Genomic DNA, 19,491 nt, shown 5'->3' with positions numbered 1-19,491 from the left:
CATTTGTGTGACTGTGTGCAGAGTGATTTACGTGTCAGGCTGAGCATGTGTGTGTGTGAGTACCTGGAATGCGTGTGCACGAGTGTGTGTCAGAGTGTGAGTGTGTGCACACGGGGGGCGTGTCCACGAGTGTGTCCACGTGTGTGTGAGTGTGTGCCACAGGGGTGTTTCTGAAAATGAGCCTGAAAGGAAGTTTGCGAACCAGAATGAGTTTATGTACATTGGTCACGAGAGGGAGTGCGTGGATGGGCTCGTGCGTGTGCCCCCGGGAGTGTGCGTGCGCGTGTGAGAGGGCGCGTGTGTGGCACTGCGGGTCCGGGTCGTGGGCACCCGCCCAGGCGGCCCAGGCTGCGCCCAGCGCTCACCGGGCGAGGCCAGCGCGGCCGAGGCTCCCACCTGAAGACTGGCCCAGTCCTCAGGTTTCACTCATGACCCTGTGACATCAGCGCAGCAGCTGTCCCGCTGGCCCGGCCCCCCGGCCAAGTCCCCCAGAGTCCCAGCCTCAGCCCGAGGTGGGCATGACAGCGAGCTCCGCTCCGGCCAACGGTGAGTACCGCGCCCCTCCGCACCCCGCCGGGGCCGCCACCCGACGGCCGGCCACCCCAGGGGCAGGCCGCCTGGCCCCAAGCCCAGCCTGGCTCCGAGGAAGTCACCACTTTGCTCTGGGCACTGCTGTCCTGCCCACGCCGGCCCTCCTCTTCGGCCGCCCGTGCCCAAGGTCCTGGTGCCTTGACCCTCTGGCCCCGAACTCGCCTCTCTCGGCCCTGCCTTCTGCCCTGTGCGCCCGGCCTGGCTGCTGTCCTGCCCTCGCCGGTGAGGGTCTCACCCGGGTCACACATGGCGGGGGCACGGGGTGACCGGGGGACGGAGGCTGGGCTGCGTTTCTTCGGGAGGGAGTGGAGGAGCCACGCAGTGCCCTGCTCAGCCTGCTCGCGCCTGGCAGGGGTGTGGGGAGCGGCAGGAGGCCAGGGGGGTGGGGGGGAGGCGGCGGCGGCTCCTTTGCTCTCTGCAACAGGAATCTGTGAGATGCCAGCAGAGGACACGTCTCGGGCTGCTGCGCCGCCCTCCAGGCTCTGCCCGCCGCCGCCTCTCCGCCCGGCCCGCCCGCTGGGGGCACAGTTGGGCTCTTTTCCTGGAGAAGCCAGGAAGGGGAGGGGGCCAGAGGAGTGGCCCCACTTAGCGGCCAGAACGCCGGCAGTGAGGGGGGAAAGATGGGGAGCTTGAGAAGACTCTGGGGGTCTCGGGAGGAGCCTGGAGGCAGGAGCTGGGGGCAGGGGTGCTGTGCCAGGGCAGAGTGCAGCCCCCTCCTGCTGGCAGAGCTGGGCGCCCGGGACTCTGGGAGGGAGGTGGGCAGTGGCTAGCAGAGAAGGAGCGAGTGGCCGAGCCGAGGTGGCGTTCTGAGGCCTGCCGAAGGGCAGTGGGGTGTGAGGGTTGTTGCTGCCCAGAGGGGGGCATTTGGTCGAAAGGTTGGGAAGTCCCGTCTACAGAGCCCTGAGGAGGGGGCTGCTTGAGGCTTTCCAAGAATGCCCTGGGGTGGGAGGGGTCCACGGGTTACGTACTGTGTCTGGCTGCCCATTGCCTGGGTACTGGGTCAGGGCAGGGGCCAGGTCAAGATGAGGGCTCACAGAGCCCCAGGCTGGGAGGCAGCCCTCCAGGTGGGACTAGACTTGTCGCCCTCCCACCCAGCGGAGGTCTGACAGAAATAAATCCCGCCCCCCTCCCGGGCCAGTGAAGGTTAGAGCCCAAAGGAGTCTTGAAGGCCCTTTGAAGAGCCAGCTGGGGGAGAGGAGCTAGAGACAAGCTCTGGCCAGTCTGGAGAGGGGAGGGGCTGGCAGAGAGGCAGGGTGGCGCAGGGGTGGGCATTGTTGTCTGGCATCTGTGACCAAGGCTGTGACTGCCCTGGGGCCCTGAACTGAGCCCAGTCCTGGGCGTGAAGGGCTGGGGTTGAAGGCAGAGAGGGCTGGTTCTCCCAGGACCCTCCACATTCTTCTGCGGTCATCTCATCCCCAGCCCCCTGCCCGTGGCAGCGGCCTCACTCTGTGTGGCAGGGGCGTGGGCACTTGTGGTCATCGCACTAGTATTTGAGGTCACATCACCTTGCGGGGGCGGGGGGGCAGCAGAGGGGGACCCAGACATAGCTGAGGGTCCACCATCATCTGCATCCCAGGCATCTCTCAAGGGCTTGGCTGGAACTTGAGCAGGGTTTGGGGGAGGTAATGAGGGTCCTTTCTAGGTGAGCCTGTCCCAGCCTGGCCGTGCTGGTCATTTCTGGTTGGGAACCTGTGTGGGGCGGGGGGTCAGGACTCGAGGTCACCTTCCCAGCTCCAGGCTGGCCTGGGTGTCAGGGCTGCCCAGCAGCTTCCATCACTCAGGGTCCTGTGCCCCGTGCCCAGGCCCAGGCCAAGGGGCAGCCCTGAGGCGGATGCTGAAGACAGAACTCTTGGCCAAGGTTGGGGTGGTCCTGACAAGGTCCCTGCCTTTGGGGGCAACTCCCGCCACCAGAACAGAGAAAAGTGTAGACAATGGCAAGGAGGGGCAGGGGTGCAGCTGGGGGTGAGGTTAGGGAAGCTTGGAGGGGGAGGTGTCCTAGAGAGGAGAGGAGAGGTGGACCTTACAGAGAGGGGTGGAAGGGCTCTCCAGGTGACAGGAGAGAGCTGGAGAGAAATAAAAACCCTGAGCCTGGGGGCAGTGGAGAGATGAGGGAGGGGGGGAGGGTGGTGTCAACAACCACAGTGCAGGTTATACAAACCTTCGGTCCCTCGACTCCTCTTACCAGCAGGGCTCAGGCCAGAGGGTCCTGTCCCCCAAGGGGGCACACTTAGGGAGCAGCAGGGCTCTGTCCACAGCGGCCAGGGTCACTGTTCCCAGGGGGGAGCCGACCCTGGCACAGGCTGGGTGGGGGCAGAGCTCCTTACTGAGACCCGGGGGGCAGTGGGTTCCAATGGGTCTCCCTAGAGTTGTGTGTCCCCAGCTTTGCAGTGGCAGGGACAGGCCAGGTCTCCCTGGGGCTCCATCAGAAGGTGCTTATGAGGCTGGGGAATCCCAGGTTCCCTCACCTCCACTTCCCCTGCCGCAGGCCTTTCATGTGCTCTGGCCCCCGATCTGCCTCATCAGCAACAGCTATTTTTATTCCCTGCAGTTTTCAGTCAACAGCCCTCCTTGGGGATGTGGGTCAGCAGGAGGGGCCCAGGCTGTACCCCTCCAAGAGCAGGCTGGCCCTCCCACTGGGCCCCCAGCAGAGATGGAAAGTGCCATCATCACCCGGCCCCACTCTGTTTTCGAACTGGCCTGTGACCCTCCCACCAGATAGGCCAGGGAAGGTCATGGCCATGCAGCTCGGTGGTTAGGAGCCAAGGTCTCTTTTGAGAGCTGGCACCCCGGCTTCCAGCCCTAGTTTATTGTGCAAATAACCTCTGGGGGTTTCCTTACCTTCTCTGCACCTCAGTTTACTCATCTGTGAAATGCAGTGATAACGACAGGAGACAGGATCGTGGTGAGAATCAAATGAGCTCAGGACGTGGGAGGGGCCCAGGACAGTGTGCGGCAAGCAGCCAGCTCTGCGGAGTGTTGCCCAGTGGTTAACTGTTGTGGTTGGTACCAGGCTGTGATTCTGCAACAAACGTCTCGCTGCTGGGGGTTTGGGAGGGGGAGTAACAGGCCTGGAAGGGACTGCAAGGCGGGTCTGCAGGCTGTTGGGCAGAAAGCAGGGCCCCCCCGTATCCCCTTAGCTGGGGTGGGGGGTGTATTTTTCAGGGGAGGGAGAACCTTTATGAAAGACCTGCGGAGTCTGAAGTTCTGACGTTTGCAATGGTGCTGGGAGAGCTGGGAGCCGTGAAGGCCTAAGGGCGAAGCTGAGTCCCAATTAGTGCAGTGGTTCTCAACTTTCACAAGGTCTGCCGGCCACTCTCCTCTTCTCTGAGGCTTCTGCGTTCTCTATGGGCCTCATTGTGGAGCAGGATCTTTGACCGGGGTAGCTGGTGAGAACACAGCCCTGGCGCAGTTTTGGGGGTTGAGCAAAGTTCTCTGAGCCTGTGGCCGCCCGTGAGTGGCTGGCTGAAGGGCAGGACGCAGTCCCTCAGCCTTTCTTGGGGGTTTCAGGTCCTAGGCCCGGGGTCCTCGGGCAGCTAGAGGGCCGCTCGTCCCGGTGCTGGTGACCATGACCCCAACTCCCGGGGCCTGGCTGGGGCCTGGGGCCCGAGCTCAAGGCCCACCCCGCCCAGATGGTGAAGGGTTGATGGAGGAGGTAGGGAGGCGGTGGGAATTCTCCAGGCTCAGGCTTAGTGTTGCAAAGTCCTCTTGGTGGACTCCAGGCAGGAAGTAGGCCTGTCAGCTGTGGTCTGGGAGGGGTGATGGTGCAGGGTAGAGACAGGAGAGAGCAAAGGCCAACATCTGGGGGCTAACACAGGTGGAGGGAGGCAGCCCTGTGTCCTGTGTGCCTCTGTCCAAGGGCTGTGCAGTGGCCTTAGCCATGTGTGTAGGAGATGGGTGCACACACAGGTTTGAGGGTGATCATGCGTGGAGCCTGGGGCATGATGCTTGCCGGCTCCTTGGAAATTGCTGAGCCAGCAGAGGGTAGGAAGCCCCAGGCCTGAACCAATCAGCCTCCCCACCCTTTGGGGCAGTTGGGCAATGACTCATGGAAGCAAGACCAGTGTGTGTGTGTGTGTGTGTGTGTGTGTGTGTGTGTGCGCGCGCGCACGCGCACGCACACAAGTGGGCTGCAGGGGGAGTTAGGGGTATATGAGGATCAATTAGTGCAGTGGTTCTCAACCTTGGCTGCACATTAGAATCACCTGGGAATCTTTGTAAAATCCTGATTTCTGGGCCTCATCCTCCGGAAATTCTGTTTCTTTGTTACTAATGTTGTGGCCTCACCCCATAACAAAGAAACAGAATTTCCGGAGGATGAGGCCCAGAAATCAGGATTTTAAAAACATTCCCAGGTGATTCTAATGTGCAGCCAAGGTTGAGAACCACTGGATTCGTGCAAATAAAAACCAAACCTTGGAGAAATCTCTTTACCAAACCATTAACCTGTAGGCCCCACCACCCACAGCTTCCACCACGAGGCTCTAGGAAGCCTGATCCTGGTCCTGCCAGACTCCCACCCCAACCCACGTCCTTCAGGGCCTTGGCCCAAGGACCCTGGTCTGTCCTTCTCAGAGGACAGACAGATGAGGATCAGACCAACCCAGGGGGGACAGCCTAGATGGGACCTCAACCTGGTGTGCCCTGTATGGGGAGGGCAGCCATGCCCAGCCGACTTCTCCAAGGGGCCAGAAGGAGGTGGCATCTGTAGGCACAGGCACATGGGCTTGGCATCAAAGAGCTGCATTCGAATCCCTGCTCTGCACTTGTTAGCTGGGACTAATTGGAAGCACATGGAGCAGTGCCTGGCACACGGTAAGCACCAAATGAACGTATCCATGACTGCCCCCCCCCCCACCCACCCCCAATGAACTGCTTTTCATAAAGAAATATTTCTAAGCCTCCACTTTGTGGGCCTGGGCACGTCAGCACAATGGTGCTGAGATTTGGGGACCCGAAGAACCCACCCGTCCACCTTAAATAGACTCGTTCCCAAGCTGGCTGAGGCTTGGAATTCTGTATTTTAAGGTGTGATTTAAGGCTCAGCCTTGGATGCAAAAACTCACTCTCAGGCCTTTGCTTCTGGGAAGAAAAGACTCTGTGACCCACAGCCGAGCGGGAAGGGTTAGCGGGAAGTGGGCACAGCTCACAAAACCCAAACACAGCCCATGTGTGAGTTTTTATTTCATCGGGCCCCTCACCAACCAGAAGCCCTCGGGGTGGAGGGAAAGGTCAGGTTTGGAAGGAGGAAGTAAGTTGGGGGAAAACTAACCAAATGTTCTTAGAGAGCCTTTGGGACTCGGGAGAGTACAGAGCTGATTGTGGGGGAAAGGGTTGCCAATATATCCTGAGCAGGAAGCCAGCCCTGGCATACAGTAAGTGCAAAATAAAAGTGGCCACCACTGTCATTCTTACCCCTCGGGAAGGACAGATCATCAGGCTGGTTGAATCAGGTGCCTGAAAAGGGGGCTTGTTTTGACCCAGTGAACCACACAGGGAAAATGCAATCAGCATCAGCCCACCCCTCACCCAGGAGCACCCCAGGCGACCCTGATTATTTCCAGAGCTCTCAGGGCTCCTGAGAGTCCGGAGGTTTCTGCATGAGGCTCCGGGCTTCAGGCCGCCCTCCAAGACCGCTTGGAGCCAACTTCCTCTGCAGAGAGTGTCAGACCAGGAGGGGGGCCACCCCCTATGACTTCCTCCAGGCCCCTGGCCCGTCCAGCCAAGGCACTAAGTGCTGGCAAAGAAAGAACACGGCTGCCCTCCCACCCCCACCACCGCCCACCCCCGCCCTAGCTGAGAAAAAGCTGTGCCCTGAGATCCACTACTAGGGGGTCATGGGGATTCATTTTGTATTCTTGGAGCGAGGCCACAGTGGGAATTAGGAATTTGGGAAGTAGGCCACCAGGATGCCGGATGCTGTCTTTGGCCAGGACAGAAAGGGTCTGGACCTGTTTCAGTCAGTCTCCCAGAAAGTTCTGAGTCTGAGCCCCCTCTGCAGGTGAAGCTTGTGGGCCCTTCCCTGGCCGCACACAGCTTCAGGAAATTTTGCTCCAAATCCACAGAGAAATCAATAGCCGGGCCCTGGGGGGCGACCAGAAGCTGTGCTGGAGATGAAGAGCATGCGTGGTAGGCAAGAAGGCTGGTGACTGGGGCCTGAGCGAGGTCAGCAAGCTACCTCTGCATCCTCAGGGATATGCCCTGGGGGACCGCCGGTGAGGGGCAGGTCACACCCATTTTCCATCTTCAGGAGGGTTTCTCAGAGCGGCCTGTGCACCCTGGGCTGGAGGGGCCTGGCTGAGGCCTCTTGGGGGATTTCAGGCTGATGTAGTGCAGCTGGGTGGGCTTCTGGATGTTCGAAGGACTCACCTTGAAAGCATATGTGTTCTAAGAGAGAAGATTCTAGAAGCATCCGTCAGCAGGAGGGAGGGGGGTGGTGGTGTCTGTCCTGAGCCTTGTTTGGCCAATAATTTGAGATAATCAGGATCACAGACACCCAGCTGTGAAGGATGGCCTTGAACTAAGAGAGAAAAATCAAGCTCCATCAGGCTTTCACAAAAGACTGGAGGTGAAGAAATACAGTGAAGAAGAGGAACTTAGGTAGAGGCAGATGTACAAGCCTACACCTGGATTTATGTTAACCCTGCATCCTAGAAACCTTGCTATAATCATTATTAGTTCCAGGAGGTTTGGGGGTTTGTTTGTTTTTTCTAGGAGTTTTTATTTTATTTTAATCAATTATTTTGGATTTTGTACGTAGATAATCATGTTCTCTGCAAACAAAGACAGTTTTATTCCTTCCTTCCCAGTCAGTATATCTTTTATTTCCTTTTCTTGTCTTATTGCATTAGCTAGGACTTCCAGTAAGATTTTGAAAAGGAATGGTAAGAAGTGGCATCCTTGCCTTGTTCCTGATATAGTGTCAAAGCTTCTGGTTTCTTACCATTAGGTACTGTGTTAGCTGTAGGTTTTCTGTAAATGTTCTTTATCATGTTGAGGAAGTTCCCCTCTATTCCTAGTTTTCTGAGAGTTTTTATCATGAATGGGTGTTGGATTTTGTCAAATGCTTTTTTTTTTCTGCATCTATTAATATAATCATGTGATTTTTCTTCTTTAGCCTACAGATGTGATGAATTATATCAATTGATTTTCTAATGTTGAACCTGCCTTGTATACCTGGGATAAATCCCATTTGGTCCTAGTGTCTAATTCTTTTAATGTACTCTTGGGTTCAATTTGAAAATATTTTGTTGAGGTCCACCAGGATTTAAAAGAAAAGAAAAATCAATTGCACTATTGATAGGATGGGAAAGACCTAATTTGACCACAGCTCAGGGGGTAAAATTACAGGGGTGATTGCAAACTCCACCAACATGGCTGCTGAAGAAGCAAATGCCATATTGGGATGAATGAAGAGGGAGGATGTCCAGGCCATGGAGGAAAGGCCTCTCGCTGTGGTCAGACTATATCTGGAATTGGGTGTTCTGATCTGGCAGCCCCACAGAGAGAGAGACAATGCTGGGCTGGACCAGCTCCAGCGAAGAGCCGCCTCACCCTCCAGTGTCCTCACCCTGGGCTCCCTGCCTATGGACAGCTGGCCCCACCTGGCTCCCTGACTCCCGACCCTTCCTCCCCTAGCCGTCCGTCTGCTCACCACCTCCAGGCCCCCAAGGTGGCCTGACTTTACCCACCACTTCTACCCAAACTTCCGTTTCGACAGAGGTTCCAACGGGGCTTCTCACTTACTAAATGGGCTCTGGTCCTGCCGCCCAAGGAGCTGGGTTTTAATTTTGGCGTGGCCTCTCATTTATCACTCTCTAAAATTATCTTATTTGCTTCCCTATTTATTATCTGCCTCCTCCCTCTGGAATGCAAGCTTGGTGAGGACAGGGACTTCGCCGCTGCTATATCCCTGCCTCCCAGAACAGAGCCCGGCACAGAGCAGATGCTCAGGAAATGTTTGCTGAATGAATAGATGTGTGATCTTGGGAGAGTTTGTTCCTCTCTAGGCCTCAGTTTCCCCATCTGTAAAATGAGGGGGTTGGACTCGTTGATCTCTCAGGTCCTTGCAACTCCAATATTCTCAAACTCAGTGGGAAGAGGCTGCCTGAAGCCCCCTGGAAGCCTTTAGCTGCCACATCTGAGGAACAGGGCCGAGGCCGGAGTCTGGTCTTGGGCTGGGAGAAGGAGGGTTTGAGCTGTCCCCTTGGCCCCTTTGACTCTAGGTTGTGGCTGGAGGAGCCACATGGAGATCTGCCAGTGAGACACCCAGACCATGATAGGGGGCATTGCCACGCTTGTCTCAGCCAGGAAGTCACTGTGCAATGTCCCAGGTGTCCTTTCATTCCTCCACCGGTGCCCAACACAGCTTGTCTCCTCTACATTGAGAGGGTGGGCAGAAGACAGGTATGTGCTGGCCCACCTCCACCCACCACCCCTGTGAGGGGCCCTCGAAGGCTGCAGGACAACACCCAGACTCTCAGGCCTGTCATCCAAGGCCCTGGCCCAGCTTTCCAACCCACCTCCCCCTGAATTCCTGTAGCACAATCACCTCCCCGCTTTAGGGCAGGCATTGCTTTCTCCTCATATCGTAGTTACGTGTGCCCATGTCCACCTTCTCCCCAACTATCAGCTCTCTGAAGGCAGGATGCTCAACTGGGACATCTTTGTGTCCTCCTCAGAGCTAGGTCAGCTTCTGGCTTATGAACAGGATGGATGGATGGATGGGTGGATGGATGGATGGATGGATGGATGGATGGGTGGATGGATGGATGGATGGGTGGGTGGATGGATGGATGGGTGGGTGGATGGATGGGTGGGTGGGTGGATGGATGGGTGGGTGGGTGGAGGAAATATATTAGAATCCATTTTATCCCTGGAAAGGTCTATAGCCAAGGCCACATCCACTCATTCTTTCAGCAAACACTTATTGAGTGCCTTCTGTGTGCCCCAGGCTGGCACTGGCTATGATGACTTAGACCAACACAGTTCCTGTCCTCTCAACATTTCAGCCCAGTGGAGGAGACAGACAAATAAATCAGTCAAATGAACAAGACATTACCAATTATGATGACGACGTCAAAGAAAAATACAGGGGACTGTGATGGAGACTAGAGGAGGAGAAAACTTCTCGGAGAAGAGACATTTGCGTCTAGGCCGGGGGTGAGGAGGAACAGCATGTGAAGAGGGAGGGGTGAGAGCTCCAGGGAGAGCCATGGCCCAAAGGCACCGGTGCATAGTTCATCCGCACTATTAACCGGTTCATAGTTAATCCGAATTATTAACCATAACAGTGCCTATTTTGTAATCAAAGAAAACACGATAATTTCAAGAGAAACATCAAAAGTGCTTTATCAAAGTAATGTCCATCACTAGCTACACATTTCCCCCATCTCTCAGGTAATTTGTGGATACCGTCCCAATAGAACTTTTCTTGTTTTGAGGCAGACCATTCAGAGACCCAATTTTCCACTTCTTCCTACGTTTTGAAGTGCTGCTCAGAAAGTGCGTGTGCCATCGCTCGGAACAAGTGGTAATCTGGAGGAGTAATACAACAAAATAGCATACGTATCAAATCGCATATATATCAACATATGTGTAACTCCATCTGTTGAAAAAATCCGCATTATTAACCGGTACACCTAGTAAGACATTTCGGTTTTATTCTAAGTGGGACAGGAAGTTACTGGAGAAATTTAACCAAGAGAAACAGAATTCATTTCTTGTTTTTAAAAAATCATCAGCTGCTTTGTGAGATTGGTTTGGAGGGTCAGGACAAAAGCAGTTAGCAGGAAATAGGCTATTGCAAGAAATTATTGTGATGTGGACCAGGGGGGAAAGGTGAGGTTAGGGATATTTTGGAGATGGTATTAACAGAACTTTGGACAGATTGAATGTAGAAGATGAAGAAAAAAAAGGAGAATTCAGAGATGCCTTGTATTTTGACTTGAGCAACCAGGTGGATGGTGCCGTTTCCTGGGTTGAGGAAGACTGAGGGTGGAACAGACTGGGAAGAACACACGTGTGTCATTTCTGACACCGTAGGTTGAGATGCCTATTGGCTACACACATGGAGTGGTCTAGTAGCCAGTTAATGTATCCGCCTGGAGTTCAAAGGAGAAGTTTATCACACTATTTACAGTCATAGGAATGGTGCCATCCAGACCCAGACCGAGTCTTGAGAACCTTGAGGGATTAGGGGGAGAAAGAGGGACGAGCAAAGGAAATTGAGAAGGAACAGCCGGGGGGGCGGGGGGGGGGAAGGAAACCATGGGCATGCTTTCACGGAGGTCGAGACAACAGAGCATTCCAGAAGGGGGCTGCGGCCAACTGGGTTGAATGCTTCTGAGAGGCTGAGGAAGGTGAAGACAGAAACGTGTTCAGCAGACTTGGCAACAGGGAGGGTGCTAGTGACTTGACAAAAGCCGCTACGGTTGAGTTGGGGAAATGGAAGCCAGGTTGGAAGGGGTTGGAGAGTGAATGAAAGGTAAGGAAGTACAGACAGCTGGTGTAGACACTTTCCAAGAAGTTGGTTTGTGAAGAGGACCAGAAAGATAGGGCCATAGATGAAAGGAGATGGGAGGCCAGGAGGCTGCCATTGTTTTGAAGAAGGGAGGCGTTGATGGTGGTGGAGAGAAGACAGCTAGAGAATAAGGCCCTTGGGAAGCGTAGACAGTGGGGGCCGGAGCCCAAGTGGAAGGTCCGGCCTTTGGGTGGAGGAAGGAGGGGGCAGGGCATACAGCTTCTGGTTATGCTTCAGGGTGCGCTTAAAGGGGAAAGGGGCGAAGGCGGAGTGTTCCTGGGACTCATTCATTCATTCAATAATGAGCATTAGGCACACTGCTGGCACAAAGGGATTGATCCTCTCAGCCAGGGTACCCAGGGAGGACTTCCTGGAGGCAGTGTTTTTGTGTAGGTGAAGTCTGGAAGGACAAATCAAAGCTCTCCAGAGAGACAAAAAAAGAGGAGTGTTCCAGGAGGCAAACAGGTCATAAGCAAAGGCATGGGTAGTGAGAACTAGCTTGGGCCATTTGTAAAAATGGAAGTCGCATGGCCAGAGGGGTGGGAGGGAGTCAGTGGCAAGGTAGGTATCAGATCATGGAAGGCATCAGGAAGGCCCCGTGGAGGAGTGGGAACACTCTATATATCCAGCAGCGGGAAGCCACTGAAGGATTAACCAGGGGGGGTGACATGACCAGATTTGTGATTTTAGAAATGTGGATGGTGGGTTAGAGGGGAGCCCAGCGGTAGGTAGAGAGGCAGATGGGTGGTTATTTGAATAGAGCAGGTAAGCGGTGATGAGGGAGCAACAGCAGGGCGTGGGGACTGGCCAGGCGTACCACCAGGATGCTTTCAGCAGCCACCAACCAAAACCGTGCCTCAACTGGCCTGGCCAACGAGGACACTTTCCCTCTCGCATAACAAGACATCCAGACGCAAAGTGGCTTTCAGGTGGGAGGAGAGGAACTTAGGTGAAGTGGGGCCAGCTGGGGAACAGCAGGAGGAGGTGTTGGGCTGCCTGCCACTTGTGGGTCACACCACAGGCACCAAATTCAGTGGTGACCCCAAACCCAGCCCGCAAGGAGACTGACGGGGGAGACAGACACCACCAGACAACCACACAAGCGGGGCACGAGTGACCATGGACCTAAGGGCTGTGCAGGCTGTGGCTGTGCAGGAAAGGGAGCCGTGACTCGACAGGTCTGGGCCGTGGGGCGCGGGAACAGACGTGTTAAAGCTGTAGAGCCACGGAAAGGAGGTGGGTGGTGGATGTGACTGTGGCGAGGGGGAGGTGCGGCTGTGACCGGGGCCCCGGGAAGCAGCATCTTCCAGGAGCAGGAAGGAGGAGCTCAGAGCAGAGGGAGAGGCTGGAAGGACAGTCTGGTTCTTCTCTCGGTAGTGGTGTGAGTGCTGGAGGGAGGGCCAGCGAGTGGAAACCGCTGGGGCTGTCCGCTGGGGGCCTCAGGTGAGCGTCGTTGAACGTAGATTCGAGAGCTGGGGCCGGAGCCAGCCTGACTCTGGCGTCTACGGTCCCTCTTGGGCTCTGCAAAGGCGAGAGTGGGCAGCATCGCCCAGAGGGTTGTTGCCAACGGGGGCCCGTGAACTGGGAGGGTGCCCAGCGGCCGTGGGGTCCCTCCATGGTCACCTGGCAGGTCAGCATCTTCTGTGTGGGGGGGGTGTGGGATTGTGTTGGAGAGGAAGGCGGGAAGGTGTGTGCTAAGGGGCAGGGTACAAACTATGGGGACCACCCGTGCGAGGGGTGGTTTCAGGCTGGATGTGTGAGCGTGTATGCATGTGCGTGAACGTGGGCTCACGCATCCACACTCCCACGCACACGAAGGGGCCAATGAGCAGCTGGGGGACAGGGTCAGCAGGAATGAGCAGAGTCATCCTGTGGAAACACGACTCCCCGGGTGATGATGGTAGAGAGCAGCTGGGCAGCCAGGCGGGGGCGTGGCCAGCTCTGCCCAATGACTCTGGCCGCTCCCTGGGCCGCCCTCCCACCTGTTGACCAAGCCTGAGGAAGTGCCCGCACTGGCTGGGCCAGGGATCCTGCTGGGGCGTGCGGGCCCACCGTGAGAAGGCTGCCACCCCCAGCCTGGGTGGCTCCGTGGGGGCTGTCTATGTGGGTCCCATGGTGGCTACATGTGACCAGGCTGCAGGGGTCTCCCTGCTGATGTGGGTCATTCCCCAGGGCGTTTGAGATAAGTGACCCATTACCTCCCTTCCACAGGGAACAGGCTCATGATGGCTGGGCAGGGCCAGCAGAGGCCAAGGGACTGGCCCAGGACACAGTCCACACAGTGCTCACAGGCCTCTAAAGCTCCTGGTGGGTGCCCTTTATCCACCCAGTTCATCCAGGGACCACCAGCCAAAACAGTCGCTGGGAGCTCCAGCCCTGCCCCCACCATTGAAACTGTCCATCTCCTTGTGCCCATGACTTTTCGTGTGTGTCCATCTTTTCCATGTTATCATCTGCAGCCCATCCCTCCCCCCCCCCCCCCCCCCCACACACACACATACGGACCCTGCATCTTCCTGCTCCATCTACCCTGCCTGCCTGTGGATTAGATTCCAGAGGTCCTGTGGGAGGGAGCTGGTAGGACCCTCCGCAGGGCCTAGGGTCTTTCCTTCGTCCCCCTTCCAGCCCAATATCACACTTCCCCAAAGCTCAGGACAGGGCACTCCACACCCCACACCTTTCCCTTCCCTCCTGGCCAGGGATGGCAAACACAGGCAGATACACTACATTCTCCTTCCTGTGCCCCTGGCAGACATCACTAATCAATCACAGCAGTCTTTTTGCACTGAGTCTGGCTGCAACCTCAACGGTCTCTGTTCACATCTCCTGGCAGCCAACAGCAGCCAACCCAAGTTGACCCTCAAGGTGAAATCCATCCACCATTTGTGCTTAAGGCTGATCCCACCAGGCCACCGGCACATTTCACACCTGACTCCTCTTTGCCCCACGTGGGCATGGAGGCCGTGTGTGTATAATAGCTTGTTGTGATTCTCTCTCCTTGTAGGCTGAAGCCACACTGTTCCCGGAGCTCAGGCCCAGGAGGCATTTGATGGCACTGGGGCATTGACCCCCAGTCTCCAAGGCTGAAGAGGATCTGGTTGGTTTGTCATCAGTCCTGAGGGCAGCCAACCCCTGCTGGGGAGAATGTGGCGTGGGGCTCGGGGGTGATGCTCCTGCGTCCAATACCTGGACAGCAGCAGCGCTCAGGCCTTGCAGGCACACCCTGCAATCCCAGCAGCACCTGCACACCCCCCCCCCCCCCAGCCTGGCCCGTGGGCGGGTGGCCACCCAGCATTTGGGGGCCTGCACGCTACAGCTGCCCTTGTTGCCCACTGCCCTCCTGGCCCCTGAACCCAGGATGCAAGGATGGCCCGCCTGTCTCTGTCCACCGTGGTGCCTGTGGGCCCCCACAGCCTGCGCCCCTTCACCCAGGAGTCCCTGGCAGCCATAGAACAGCGGATAGTGGAGGAGGCGGCCCGGCAGCAGCGGAACAAGGAGATGGAGATCACGGAGCCTGAGCGGAAGCCACGGGGCGACCTGGAGGCTGGCAAGAACCTGCCCCTTATCTATGGGGACCCCCCGCCAGAGGTCATCGGCATTCCCTTGGAGGACCTGGACCCTTACTACAGTGACAAGAAGGTGGGGGCCTGGGAGGCTTTGCTTTGCCTGTCTGTGCATCGTCCGTCTGTCTGCCTGTCCCTAGGCCTCACAGCTCTCTCCCTGCCTCAGACCTTCATCGTGCTCAACAAGGGCAAGTCCATCTTCCGCTTCTCTGCCACCCCCGCCCTCTACCTGCTGAGCCCCTTCAACGTCATCAGACGCGGCGCCATCAAGGTGCTCATCCACTCATATCCTGCTGAGAGGGGAGAGGCAGAGGCGGGGGTAGGGATAAGCAAAATGGGGTGCTGTGGGCGAGGAGGCCCTCTGTCCACCTCCCTTCCCCACCTGCTCCCTCACTTTCCTTGACCCTCCCCCCAACGCTGTTCAGCATGTTCATCATGATCACCATCTTGACCAATTGCGTGTTCATGACCATGAGTGATCCGCCTTCCTGGTCCAAGAATGTGGAGTAAGTCTCTCCTCCCCTCCCACAACCTTCCCCAGCCCCACCCCTCTGGCCCTGGGGTTCTGCCCATCCCAGGTGTCCGCACTCTGAGGATTGTGTTCCAGGGGGACACATACTGTCACTATCACCCCATCAACACCTTAAGCCTCCAGGTGGCACACACGGTCATTCTCACCAACATCCTCAGCCCCGGGTGGCATATTTCACTTCTATGCCCCTCCATCCTGGGAGGTCCATCATTGCCACCCACACCCCTACCCAGGCATGACACACCTGGCCCTGGCCGGCCCTCTCCCCGCCAGGTACACCTTCACAGGGATCTACACCTTTGAATCCTTCATCAAGATGCTGTCCCGAGGCTTCTGCATCGATGACTTCACATTCCTCCGGGACCCCTGGAACTGGCTGGACTTCAGCGTCATCACGATGGCGTGAGCAGGGGCCCAGGGTGTCCTGAGGCTGTGGCCAGGGGAGCGGAGAGGGCCAGGCCTCAAAGAGAGCAGCTGAGTGGGCTCCCCTCTCAGAGGGTGGGCAGCAGGGGCCTCGGGGCAGGGGTGCTGACAGTGAGCTACACGTACAACTCCGGAGCCACCATCCCAGGGTCTGGCTTGAAGGCTCTCCTGCTGCCCCCCGCACACACACAGCAGCCCTGAGCCTACAACAGCCCTGAGCCCCAGGCCTCACCCACTGGGAGGCCATACCCACTCCCCAGCCAAGCTCCTGCCCTCTCTCCCAACTCTCAGGCTCCCATAGGAACCTCGGAGTGACCTGCTCCCCAGCCCCCTGTGGGAACCCCAACTACAAGGATTCCTGATTTCTATCCTCTCACCTACCCTCGGCTCTGACACAGCCTTCACCCCACCCCCACCCCCACCCAGGTACGTGACGGAGTTTGTGGACTTGGGCAACATCTCCGCCCTGAGAACCTTCCGGGTGCTGCGGGCCCTGAAAACCATCACAGTCATCCCAGGTACTGGGGAGGTGCAGGGACCCTCCGCTGGGGTCAACAGCCCCCCACCCTCATGCCCAGGCCTGGAACCTGACACTCAAGTTCCAGGAGCCTGACCCAGGGTCACAAGACTCCCAGGCTGAGTGTGTAAGACACACACCACAGCGTGGACACAGCGCGTGTCCCACGGCCAGAGAGGAGAAAAGGCCCCCAGCTGGAGGATGGGCATTTGAGGGGCTGCATAGCAAGTGGGGAAGAGCACAGACTCTGGAGCCACACTGCCTATGTCAGTTCTCACCTCCACCATTTCCTAACTTTGACCTTGGGCCAGTGGCTTACCCTGTCTGTGCTTCAGTATCTGTAGGATGTGGATAATAACAGTGCCGTGCCTGGGGCCGTTATGGGGATCAAATGCTTTAATATCGGTAGGGTACTTAGAGCACTAGTGCGCGGCCAGTGTGCAGAGCAGCGACCTCCAGCCAAGACACACAGGGACCAGGGTGGAAAGTCCCGGCCCTGAGGCTCCGTAGGGAGCACACTGCCCACTGAGCCATGGGGCCGGGCAATTCCAAAGTAATGCATCAGGAAGCAGGAAATAAATAGAACCCAGATCATCCAGACCCTCAAAAAAGCACGCGTAGAAACTGGAGAAGGCTCATTAGAGGAGAGAAAGGCGACAAGGCATGGTGAGCAGGCTCTGGGAGGAGGGGAAATGGCTCCGTCTTCATGCTAGAAAGCACCTGAGTTCTCCTGTAGACCAAAGGCCTCACACTGCGGTGTGGGAAGGAGGCCCCAAGAGACCCCAGTAGGGGCAAGTGCTGACCGAAGGCCAAACGCCGGCCACGAAGCCAAGGCCACAGCACCTTTCCTCGATGCCACACTCGCAGCATCCTTGGAGCTCTGGCGGGCTTTCATAAGGAGGCTGCTGAGTATCTCTTGTCTATGCCAGGATAAGAAAAGGAAATAAACTAATACTGAAGCGAGAGACGCTATGATTAGGCCCAAGGGAAGGGCTCTTCCATAAATGATGGGAATCGGTCCCTGGAATTCCCTAAGTTTTGTTTATGCCGCTGTCCATCCAAAGGGCCGAATGCGGTGATCATACAAAGTCAGTCTAGAGCTTCTCAGCGTGAACCCCGCTATTCCTTGGGGGTTGACAGGCATTATCGGGAAAGGGGTTCTGTGGCCGAGTACGTTAATAAATGTGGTATTAGAAGTTTTTGTTTGTTTCTGGAGGACTTGTCAGAGCCTTAGATTAGATGATCTACACAGTGACTCTCCAAGAGAAATACACAGCTCGGCCTTTCCCAAACATTATTGAATACCTGCTCCCCTTTAAGGGCACAATTTGGGAGATTAGTGTTTTGTGGAACACACTTTGGGAATGCTGACCTAGTGACGTTTATTTTTTTGTTTGTTTTCTATTTATATCTATTTTTTAAATGTATATTTCTCTCTTAACTTTTTTTTTTTAATCCTCACCTGAGGATATTTTTTCCGTTGATTTTTTTCGAGTTGAGGGGAGGGGAGAGGGGAAGAGAGAAACATCGATGTGAGAGAGACACATCATTGGTTACCTCCTGCACGTGCCCCAACCAGGGCCAGGGATCAAGCCTGCAACCGAGGTACATGCCCTTGACCGGGAATCAAACCTGCAACCCTTTGGTCCTTGAGCCAATACTCTAACCACTGAGCAAACAGCCAGGCCCTAGTGACATTTATTACGCTCCACTGTGTCCTGTGTGTTGCTCTGTGAGTCAGGCAGCAGCCCGTGAAGTCTTTATAGCCCATTCTCCTGGTGGCTGAGACTCTGTGGCCATCGAAGGCTCCTGCTTAAGGATGTGATCAGAGAAGAGTGGGGTTAATTTGGGAAGCTTTCCGGGAAGTGGTGCCCCTGGTAAGTCAGCTCTTGAGGAGATGGAGTAGGCAGAGGCTTGGAGGATGAGGGAGGGAGTTACCACCCTGCCCCGCCTGCTCCCCGTCCATACTCTTACCCACCCTACGGTCAGGTCTGAAGACCATTGTGGGGGCCCTGATCCAGTCGGTGAAAAAGCTCTCGGATGTGATGATCCTCACCGTCTTCTGCCTGAGCGTCTTCGCCCTGGTGGGGCTGCAGCTCTTCATGGGAAACCTGCGGCAGAAGTGCGTGCGGTGGCCCCCACCCTTCAACGACACCAACAGCACGTGGTACGACAATGAGATGTGGTCTGGCAACGACACCTGGGACAGCAACAACACCTGGTACGGCAATGACACCTGGGACAGCCCGGAGAGCAGGGCCAGCAACTACACCTTTGATTGGGATGCTTACATCAGTGACGAAGGTAAGGATGGAGGCTGGAAGGCCAGGGGGGCCGGTGCCGGTCCCAGTCCCGAGGGCAGCACCCCCGTAAAATAATATCAGGAGAGGACCTGAGCTGAGATCCATCACTTCCCACTTGCCTCTGACAAGTCACTTGGTCTCCCTGATGCTGAGTCCTCACCTGGAAAACTGAGATGACAACACCTTTCTCAAAGGGTTAATAGGACAACAAATGCCAAATTGCTTGGAAAATCCTGAAGCTTCCACTATATAAAGCAGCAGTCCGTGTTCCCTCGTCCTTAACCTATGCACTCCCTGGCAGGGCCTCCACCAGGCACCCACACACCCACATCCTGTTTACATACTCACACTTTACATACACACAAGGCACACATTCTCCCACGGCCACCATTCGTCTACACAATGCCTTCTGGCAAATTAGAAACAGGTACCCCTTCTTCAGCCTGGTACCCTGGGGTCTGGCCTCCTCGTCCCCCAGCCTCAGCCCTCAGTCAGGGGCCCTGCGCAGACACATGGTAGCCCCATGCACACACATACATGTTCCTCCCGTCTCTCTGTGTCCCTGCTCATTCTGACTGTGCAACCACACCAGGCACTGAGCTCACACCACTTGGAGCTGAGCTCCCTGCCGTGTATCTACCCAGAGACCTTAGATTTGGGGATGCCCCTAAAGGAGGGGGAGGGGGACCAGGAAGCAGCTGTTTGGTGCAGTCCACACAGATGTGTCCCCAGGTGTGCAGTGGGTACATGTGCCCACGGTGTGTCCATGTGGTGACCTGTATCCTCTGTGGCCTCTGACCCCCAAGGGAACTTCTATTTCCTGGAGGGTGCCCTCGACGCCCTGCTCTGTGGGAACAGCAGCGACGCTGGGTGAGTGGTGCTGGGCGATGGGAAAAGATGCCCCAGGGGTGTCAGAAAACGGGGGGCTGCTCAGGGCCAAGGACCAGGGGAGGATGGGAATAGAGGGGAAACCAATGGGCGTGGATGGAACATTTCCCTGTTTCTGGGACACAGGACTGAAGCATTTCCTCCCCTTGGTGCCC

The 19,491-nt window shown here is 56.4% G+C and overlaps 1 protein-coding gene across 1 annotated transcript in view; it reads left to right on the top strand.

Moving 5' to 3' along the window:
* Positions 1 to 14,334: 14,334 nt before the first annotated feature.
* The window catches only part of SCN4A (sodium voltage-gated channel alpha subunit 4), a 31,133-nt gene continuing 25,976 nt past the window's right edge, over positions 14,335 to 19,491 (top strand). Inside the window, exons 1-7 of the mRNA XM_070393323.1 lie at positions 14,335 to 14,749; positions 14,840 to 14,958; positions 15,090 to 15,179; positions 15,479 to 15,607; positions 16,055 to 16,146; positions 18,135 to 18,449; positions 19,255 to 19,318. Of these exons, the coding sequence (XP_070249424.1) occupies positions 14,477 to 14,749; positions 14,840 to 14,958; positions 15,090 to 15,179; positions 15,479 to 15,607; positions 16,055 to 16,146; positions 18,135 to 18,449; positions 19,255 to 19,318 (1,082 nt within the window). The 5' untranslated portion in view covers positions 14,335 to 14,476. The remainder of the gene's footprint in view (positions 14,750 to 14,839; positions 14,959 to 15,089; positions 15,180 to 15,478; positions 15,608 to 16,054; positions 16,147 to 18,134; positions 18,450 to 19,254; positions 19,319 to 19,491) is intronic.

This window comes from Myotis yumanensis, unplaced genomic scaffold, assembly GCF_028538775.1.
Source record: "Myotis yumanensis isolate MYYU_CA2020_CCGP unplaced genomic scaffold, mMyoYum1.0.hap1 SCAF_16, whole genome shotgun sequence".
Lineage (NCBI taxonomy): Eukaryota > Metazoa > Chordata > Mammalia > Chiroptera > Vespertilionidae > Myotis > Myotis yumanensis.
The sequence above is the reverse complement of the archived record's forward strand: the minus strand, read 5'-3'. Positions and strand labels throughout refer to the sequence as shown.